Source organism: Chiloscyllium plagiosum, chromosome 1 (genome assembly GCF_004010195.1).
Source record: "Chiloscyllium plagiosum isolate BGI_BamShark_2017 chromosome 1, ASM401019v2, whole genome shotgun sequence".
NCBI classification, from domain to species: Eukaryota; Metazoa; Chordata; class Chondrichthyes; order Orectolobiformes; family Hemiscylliidae; genus Chiloscyllium; species Chiloscyllium plagiosum.
The window spans coordinates 68,519,055-68,528,713 of record NC_057710.1 but is presented as its reverse complement, the minus strand read 5'-3'; the positions used below and the strand labels follow the sequence as shown (position 1 = coordinate 68,528,713).

The window sequence follows — 9,659 nt, the reverse complement described above, 5'->3', positions numbered from 1 at the left end:
ACCTCTTATGCTCGCATCCAAACCATTTATGTAAATGACAAAAAGTAATGGACCCAGCACCGATCCTTGTGGCACTCTACTGGTCACAGGCCTCCAGTCTGAAAAACAACCCTCCACCACCACCACCCTCTGTCTTCTACCTTTGAGCCAGTTCTGTAACCAAGTGGCTAGTTCTCCCTGTTATCCATGAGACCTAACCTTGCTAATCAGTCTCCCATGGGGAACCTTGTCAAACGCCTTACTGAAGTCCATATAGATCACATCTACTGCTCTGGCCTCATCAATATTCTTTGTTACTTCTTCAAAAAACTCAATCAAGTTTGTGTGACATGATTTCCCACGCACAAAGCCATGTTGACTATCCCGAATGAGTCCTTGCCTTTCCAAATACATGTACATCCTGTCCCTCAGGATCCCCTCCAACAACTTGCCCACCACCGAGGTCAGGCTCACCGGTCTATAGTTCCCTGGCTTGGCTTTACCGCCCTTCTTGACTCCCCTGGCCCAGACTTGCAGGCTAGGCCAGAGTGCCTAAAGGAGGAGAAAAGCAGTCTTGGCACAGTGTGGTGATCTCTCTGTATGACAGTCTTCTGGTGTGGTGGTCTTGTCCTAGCATGGAGGTCTTCTTCCCTTGTAGAAGTCTTCTTTATCTTCGGCGTCTAGGTATTCCAGTGACCCACCAGGCGGACTCATCCAAGAGTGGCAGTCTTGGCCCAGCATGGCAGTAATCTTCGATAAAGGCTTCCACCTTATTGTTCCAGCAGCCTAGAATGGCGGCCTCATCCCACTTCTGTCTTCAGGCTTTTCCAAACTTTCCTAAATCGGCATTCCCTAAGCCCTGGATTCATTAACTGAACGGTGATGAGTTTTGCCTTAATTTTATTTATTTAATTGTTGTGTATGATTTCTATCTTTGTTGTCAGTGCTCTGGTGGGTGACATTTAAAACTTTTCACTGTAATTTTTATGAACAAATACAGATGATGATAATTTTTTATTGTGTTGCATTGTAGAATATGGTATTCTACATAAATGCTGGCTAACAAAAATTGTTCATGGAATAGGAGGGTCAGTGTCAGTTGGACAAAGATTTGACTTCGGACAGGAAACTTCAAGTTATAGTAAATATCCATTTTCTGGATTAGTGGTCCTGGAAGAGCACAGCAGTTCAGGCAGCATCCAAGGAGCAGCTGCTCCTTGGATGCTGCCTGAACTGCTGTGCTCTTCCAGCACCACTAATCCAGAATCTGGTTTCCAGCATCTGCAGTCATTGTTTTTACCTCGTCAATATCCATTTGTCAAGCTGGAGGTGATATATACTGATGCTTCCAAGGGGTCAATGCTAGGGTCACTTCCTTTTTTGCGTACATAAGTGATTTGGGTAATTAAATTTATTTCAAAATCTGCAGATGATATCAAGCTTGGAGATATTGCAGCAAATTATGATGATTCCAATACCCATACTGATTGTTAACAACAGGATGTAGTTAGGTGAACAGAAGACACAGACAAGTGGCATACAGAGAAATGTGAGGTGATGCATTTTGGGACAAGGATTAGGAAGGTCCAGTATAGACTTAGGGGCACAATTTTAAAAAGTGTACATGGACAGAGGAACCTGACGGAACATGCTTTTGATGGCAGCAGATCATATTAAAAGAAGATTTGCCAAAACAGATAGAATCTTGGGTATTAATCAAGTCACTGGGTACAAATGGAGTGTGTGTTGAACTTTTGTAAGCCCATTCCTATGAATGTCATGTCCATTCCTATCAACAACATTTTAGTGAGGACATGGTGTCTTTGAATAGAAGCAGAGGAGATTTACTGGAATGACCTCAGGACAGGGTCAAAATGGATCAACCACTCAGTGAAGATGGGTGCAAACCTACATGCTGGATTTTATGATCATTAATGATAGGGAGGTTTGGAGAAGTGACAGTCTTCTTATTAATTGTTTAATCATACGACAACATAGATTATTGAATATAATAGGAATACAGAATTTTGAGCTGGTTGGTTGGCTGTTGGATTACATTGTTCTATCCACTGTTTAGAATACATGCACTCTAGTTTTGTAACTTCACTAGCTTGGCATTTAATTTCTAGATATACTAGTTGCTGCTCCTAGCATGTTTTTTACATGCCTCATTTAATCAGAGTCAGTTAGTGCAAAAAGAAAACGGACAATAATTAGATACTAATGACCTGTGCTGGACATGAACAGGGATGAAGCCAGGATCAAATCCAACTGTGCCGAGTACTTTAACTGACAAAACTACGAGCAGACCTCATTAAATAATTGCGGTGAATTTTACTCCAAGAGATTGAACGCACAAAGCTGCTACTTTTTTGTGGAATTCATCAGGGCTGTCTTTCAAAATTAGCAGTTTTAAACACAACAAACAAACCAGAATTAAAAAATTAAAATTCATACTTGGAGTAGCATGATGTCATCATCTGGAGTTTTTTTGTTAAACTTTGGATGGGGATACTGCTTCTTGACCCGAATCTTTTGCTGACTTTTCTCATTCTGTGACAGAGAATGGGCTCCAAGTACGACTTGAACAGGCCCTTTACTGCATTTCATCAGAAAGGCAGACAATTATTTTTTGTTTCCATAAGAAAATGCAATTTTCAAACATTCAGGAAGAAAGAACGGTAATGGCTGGAAACAGTATAAGAATAACAACCTGAGCAATACTAAGCAAACCTTATTACTTACTGTTTCTTTCATCTATAGGTGTGTTGCTGAAAACAGAAATTCCTGGAATGAACAGCAGTTCAGTCAGTACCCTAAAAGTTGGACTTTAATTAAGATGCTTGATCAGATGTCGATTGACCTGTTGTGCATTTCCAAAATTTTCTGTTTTTACTTCAAATATCTAAATAGTAGTGATTGTTTTTCTTTTGATCTCTATAAACATTATAGTTATTTAAAAAGAAAATGCAGTCAGATTCAAATGTGACTTATAACTAGAGGTTAGGAATAGAATGAAACTGATGTGTAAAATATTCACTCTAGAAAATTTAAGTGAGATTAAAATTTGTTGGCGGGCACATCCCAGGCAGTGATATTATAATGTTTGTAAGGTCAAGTGGTTTGTTTCTTGGTTTGTGTGCCACTGGTGCACTCCCACACCATTAGGGAGCAGGAGAGAGTGAGGATCTCCTCCCTTAAAGTTAGCACCAGAATATCATTCAACTGCTGAGTGTCACTTTGTCAAATGTCTGTTTTTCATATGTGATCTGGAGCATCAGATGTGATTATTATGAAGATGTATAAGCCAAAATTGCCTTCTTGAACCACTGCAGTCCACTTGCTAGAGGTTGACGGAGGGAGTTCCTGGATTTTGACCCAGTCACAGAATGGCGATATGTTTCCAAGTGTGAACTGTGTGCATCTTGGAAGGCGAGTTGCAACTGAGTGGTGTATCTGCTGCTCTTCCCCTTCTGGGTGGTAGTGGTTATGGATTGAGAGGTGTTGTCTAAGCATCCTTGAAGAGGACACTTTGCATTGACAAATGCTCTGGTAACAACAGCAACAATTTCCATTTGCAAGGAACAAACATGGACACATCCAGTTTACTTGTGGAGAGAGGTTTGTGGATGTAATAAAGCTACTGAAGTTTGGACAAATTCTGAGATAATCTGTCTGAGGAGCAACAGCGCTATCATCCCTCTCTTTATCTATAAAACTCCTCTCAAACTGTGTGAGTTAAAAACCTACTGGAAAGCTTCAGCATTACTCATTGATGATACTTAAGGATGATTTTGGTATGTATTTCTGTCTCCAGAAAAAAAAGAATTCAACAAACCACAATGAAATACCCGTTTGGGCACAGCTTTAGGTGATCAGACTCCATTATAGCTTTTACATATATAGGGATATTGACAGCTTGGCTTTGCCTAGTTATAAGATGACGTTCTGAACATGGAAGATATCTGAACACTATAAATAGTGTTAATGATAGGTGTCTTCTCTCTAGGATGGGGGATTTCAAAACTGGGGGGATATTGTTATTGTGAGAGGAAAGAGATTTAAAAAAGACATGGGGGCAATTTTTTTTACATAGACAGTGGTTCACATGTGAAATGCACTTCACGAGTAAGTGGTGGATGTGGGCACAGTGACAAAATTTAAAAGACACTTAGATAAGTACATGAAAAGGAAGGATTTGGAGGGATATAGCCAGAAACAGGCAGATAGGATTAGAGTCATAGAGTCATAGAGATGTACAGCCTGGAAACAGACCCTTCGGTCCAACCCGTCCATGCCGACCCGATATCCCAACCCAATCTAGTCTCACCTGCCAGCACCTGGCCCATATCCCTCCAAAATCCTTCCTATTCATATACCCATCCAAAAGCCTTTTAAATGTTGCAATTGTACCAGCCTCCACCACTTCCTCTGGCAGCTCATTCCATACGTGTACCACCCTCTGTGTGAAAAGGTTGCCCCTTAGGTCTCTTTTATATCTTTCCCCTCTCATCCTAAACCGATGTCCTCTAATTCTGGACTCCCCGACCCCAGGGAAAAGACTTTGTCTATTTATCCTATCCATGCCCCTCATAATTTTGTAAACCTCTATAAGGTCACCCCTCAACCTCCGACACTCCAGGAAAAACAGCCCCAGCCTATTCAGCCTCTCCCTGTGGCTCAAAAGCTCCAACCCTGGCAACATCCTTGTAAATATTTTCTGAACCCTTTCAAGTTTCACACCATCTTTCCGACAGAAAGGAGACCAGAATTGCATGCAATATTCCAACAGTGGCCTAACCAATGTCCTGTACAGTTGCAACATGATGTCCCAACTCCTGTACTCAATACTCTGACCAATAAAAGAAAGCATACCAAACACTTTCTTCACTATTCTATCTACCTGTGACTCCACTTTCAAGGAAAAGTTTGGTTTGCGATTATAGTCAGCATGGATTAGTTGGATGGAGAGGTCTGCTTCTGTGCTGTACAACCCTATGACTCTATAACTCTCTACGTTCATAACTAAACAAATACGTGATTTTTTGCCATCTAACCACCAAGTAAGTCATCTATAAAAAATAAATGAGTAGATAAAATTTATTTTAATCATATCAAGAATTTTGCCAATGGAATTATACACCAATAACATGATATACAGCTTAACAATAACGGTTGGTTTTACTGTTTGAAAGCAATTATTTGATATAGATTAGATGTGAAGTGTGGGTAAGTCAATTATAAAAATGAGTTAATAATCATAAATATATAATATATGAAAGATATATACACACACACACACACACACACACATGCAAAACTTACCATTCACAGTGTGCTGCAGTCAGTACCCATCTATTTCTGATCAAAGCCCCTCCACAGTAATGTTCATATTTCTTTTTTTTGTTACATTGGATAGATGCCATATAGGGTTTTGAATGAGGTTTAACTTCATGGCCTCCAATAATTTCCACCCCATGATCTGTATAAAAAGGTGATTTTGAAAGCCTATTTCATCAATTGAAACCAGAATTGATACTTACAGAATGAATACAGGAGTAGTTATGAGTAAGGTGAGATGAAAGTCAGTGCTCTTAACATTAAACGTCATTTCACTAATTGAAATCGACTAATTGAAATACATAGCCGGCTGCAGTAACAACAAAGATGATTGTGATCTCAGTTCAAAAACACTACTACAGGAACTTCTCAGGATAGTGTTCCAGGCCTAAACATTAGTAACTACTTTCTTAATGACCTTCTCTCCAAGATCAAATCAGAAGTGGGATGTTCACTGATAGAACATGGTTGCAATTTGTTCCCTCATCCAGGTCATTTATATATATTTTGAATAGCTAGGACCCAAGCACTGATCCTTACAGTACCCAACTAATAACATCCAGCTATCAGAAAAAGACCCATATATTCCCACTCCCTGTCGGAAGGCAACCAATGGGTGTTCACTCAGAGATGATCCAAGGGACAGTCACTAGCAATGAGGAAAATGATGCTGGGGGAGAATGGGGATGGGGGTAGTGACCATAATTTTCAAAGGAAGATACTCAGAGCCCCCTAAAAAAACCTAAAAGAAATGCCCTTCCCTGTCCAGAATTTGCTTTTTAGGATTTCTGGTTGGCTATCTATCACAGCTGGAAGAGCACAGCAGTTCAGGCAGCATCCGAGGAGCAGTAAAATCAATATTCCTGATGAAGGGCTTTTGCCCGAAATGTCGATTTTACTGCTCCTCGGATGCTGCCTGAACTGCTGTGCTCTTCCAGCATCTCTAATCCAGAAACTGGTTTCCAGCATCTGCAGTCATTGTTTTTACCTATCTATCACTGCTCCCAGACTCAGGTCTCTGACTATAATTGCAGATGGTCCCATTGAGGTATTCAATGAAATGAGTAATGACATAGAGTGTAGAATGAATTGCAATTTTGAAAATCACTGTTTTACTCAATCATATCAATTTAAATTTACCCCCAAGACAATGAAATCTGGGACTGAACTAGATCGACCATTTTATCGAGCAGCTGAGTAATAAAACAAATTTCTTTTCCCTATTAAATACTTTGTTACCTTGAAAGGAAGTTGTTTTTGTTCTTTCAACATTTTAAGAAATAAAAGTACATTGAACTAACTGGAAGTAAATCTCTATTGCCATAAGTATAGAAATCGATAAACTTCAATGTATTAGCCAAATAGATTTTGAAAGTTCAGGTTGGTTATTGCAAAATGCTTAAAATATTCATATCACATAAATAATATTATACAAAATCCTCATATAAATGTAATAGATATAAAATTATCATATTTATTACTCACAAGCTGGAGTTAGAACAATGACAATCAAAGAAATGAGCAGAGTACGCTGTAATGATTTCATTGTAACTTCTCTTCTGACTACAAGTTCCCATTCAATTTATAATACACTCAAAGGGATGTGGTTTGTTCCCTTTGATGTCATCTCTAAGAAACTGAAGCCTTTTTATGTGTGTCTATTCCATTTACAGCAAGCCACACATCAACAGCCATAGCACCAGAGTATTGTAATAAATATTAAGGCGTTGGAAAGAGGAAATTGGGGTTTCACTGTGGTTTCTTTAAAGTTTTTGAATCTATCATTTTTACATGCAGTCTGAAATTTTCAATTAAATAATGTACTGTCAAACATGACCTATTTGTCACATTATTCTGTTTACATGCTCTCAAATAATGAAGCAACCCATGCCAAGACGCACAAAGACCTGGACAACATTCAGTCTTGGTTTGATAAATGGTAAATAAATTTTCACTACACAACAACAGGCAATGTCATTTTCAACAATACAGAATCAAATCATCTTCCAATTCAACAACATAACCATCACCAAATCCTCCAACATCTACTTCATAGGGGTTACTGTTGAACAAAATAATTAACTAGAGCAGGCATATCAACATCCATTATCACTGACTATCTAAATTGTATACATCTCTGATTTTATGATTTATATTGTGTTCAATATCACCACTGCAGTCTGGTGGTTTTTAACATCCCACCAATGTTTGCTGCACTGCCTGTTTCATATCCCCTTCATCTTGTGGTTTGCTATCATACTAAAGGTTTGGTTTTTACAGACTGACTGAGAAGACAACGTTAAAGATCATCTTCAGGCTTAGACTTCAAAGTTGCACTCATTATTATGTCTGAATACTGCAATACATGATGATCACAGAGAACCAAGCTCTGACTAATAGTTACAGCATTTAGTGACTAATCTGATTGTAAGTTTGCTTGCTGAGCTGGACTGTTTGTTTTCAGATGTTTGGGCACCATACAAGGTAACATCATTAGTGAGCCTCTGGTGAAGCGTTGGTGTTTTGCCCCCCTTTCTATTTATGTGTCTTGGCTTCTTGAGGTGGGTGATATCACTTGCAGTTATTTTTCTCAGGGTGATAAATGGGGTCCAAATCAATATGTTTATTTGATGGAGTTCTGGTTAGAATGCCAGGCCTTTAGGAATTCCCGTTTGTGTCTCTGTTTAGCCTGTCCCAGGATGGATATGTTATCCCAGTCAAAGTGGTGTCCTTCTTTGTCTGTGTGCAAGGATACTAGTGATAGTGGGTCATGTCCTTTGTTGGCTAGTTGGTGTTTGTGTATCCTGGTGGCTAGTTTTCTGCATGTCTGTCCGATGTTGTGTTTAATACAGTTCTTGCAGGGTATTTTATAGATGCCATTTGTTTTGCTGGTTGTTTGTATAGGGTCCTTTAGATTCATTAGCCACTGTTTAAGTGTGTTGGCAGGTTTGTGAGCTACCATGATGCCAAGAGGTCTGAGTAGTCTGGAAGTCATTTCAGAGATGTCTTTGGTGTAAGGTAATGTGGCTAGAGTTTCTGGGAGCATTGTGTCTCCTTGTTTGGGTTTGTTGTTGAGAAATCGGCAGACTGTGTTTGTTGGGTACCCATTCTTCCTGAATATGCTGTACAGATAGTTTTCTTCTGCTGTTTTGTAGCTCCTTGGTGCTGCAGTGTGTTGTGGCTCATTGAAATAATGTCCTGATGTCATGCCGTTTGTTGGTGTTGGGATGATTGCTTATGTAATTAAGTATTTGGTCAGTATGCGTTGTTTTTCTGTAGATGCTGGTTTAAAGTTCTCCATTAACTGTTCGTTCCAGTAGGAATGGGAGTCCGTTGTTGTTCTCCTCTTTTGTGAATCTTATGCCAGTGAGGATATTGTGATGGTGTTGTAGGTTTCCTCTAATTTGTTCTGTTTTGTGATGACAAAGGTGTGACAAAGGTGTCATCCATATAGTGGATCCAAAGTTTGGGTTGAACAGTTGGGAGGGCTGTTTGTAAGAATCTCTGCATTACTGCTTCTGCTGGGAATCCTGATATTGGTAATCCCATGGGTGTTCCATTGATTTGTTTGTTGGTCTTGGTATTGAATATGAAGTGGGTGGTGAGGCACAGGTCTCCTAGCTTAAGGTTGTTGTCTTTACTGATGAAACTGGTTCGGTCTGGTGTTTGTGTCCTTGGTTCCTTTCGTAGGGTGGTCAATGTTTCTTTGGCCAGGTAGATGTTAATTGATGAAAACAGGGCTGTTACATCAAAGGAGACCATTATTTCTTCCTCTTCTATCTTGATGTCTTTGATGATGTTCAGGAATATTTGTGTGGAGTGAATGGAGTGGCATGAGTCTTCTACCATGTATTTCAGTTTTCGGTGGAGTTCTTTGGCTAGTCTGTATGTCAGTATTCCAGGTAGTGAGACTATGGATCTGAGGAGAGGCCCCTGGTTTGTGTACTTTAGGTAGTCCATAGAAGTGGGGTGTGTTGGATCCATCTGGTTTCAATTTTTTGGAAATCTATCTTGTTTAATTGCCCTGATTTCTGAAGGCTTTTCAATGTGGATGTTATACGGTTTTCTAGTTGTGGGGTCGGGTCTATCGACACTTACCAACCGTTGGTGATATCAAGAATGCAGCCCCGCCCTTTTCTCTTTTTTAATTGTCTCTCAGGTATCCAGTTCCCAACCTTGTAGTGACTCACCATACTGGCAATTCAATCATATTCATTTACCCTGAATATGTTTTTCAAATAATCAACCTTATTGTGAAAGCTACATGGATTCAGATAGTGTCTTTCATTATGCATTTTTAACATTATTATTTATTCTGAGTCTATTTGATCCTTGCCCAT

At 39.4% G+C, this 9,659-nt stretch overlaps 1 protein-coding gene across 1 annotated transcript in view; it reads right to left on the bottom strand.

Annotated features, from left to right (window-relative positions):
* Positions 1 to 6,908, bottom strand: part of LOC122549203 (granzyme K-like) — a 15,949-nt gene extending 9,041 nt beyond the window's left edge. Inside the window, exons 1-3 of the mRNA XM_043688617.1 lie at positions 6,805 to 6,908; positions 5,305 to 5,461; positions 2,437 to 2,578 (exon numbers count right to left, since the gene is read on the bottom strand). Of these exons, the coding sequence (XP_043544552.1) occupies positions 2,437 to 2,578; positions 5,305 to 5,461; positions 6,805 to 6,865 (360 nt within the window). The 5' untranslated portion in view covers positions 6,866 to 6,908. The remainder of the gene's footprint in view (positions 1 to 2,436; positions 2,579 to 5,304; positions 5,462 to 6,804) is intronic.
* Positions 6,909 to 9,659: the final 2,751 nt, after the last annotated feature.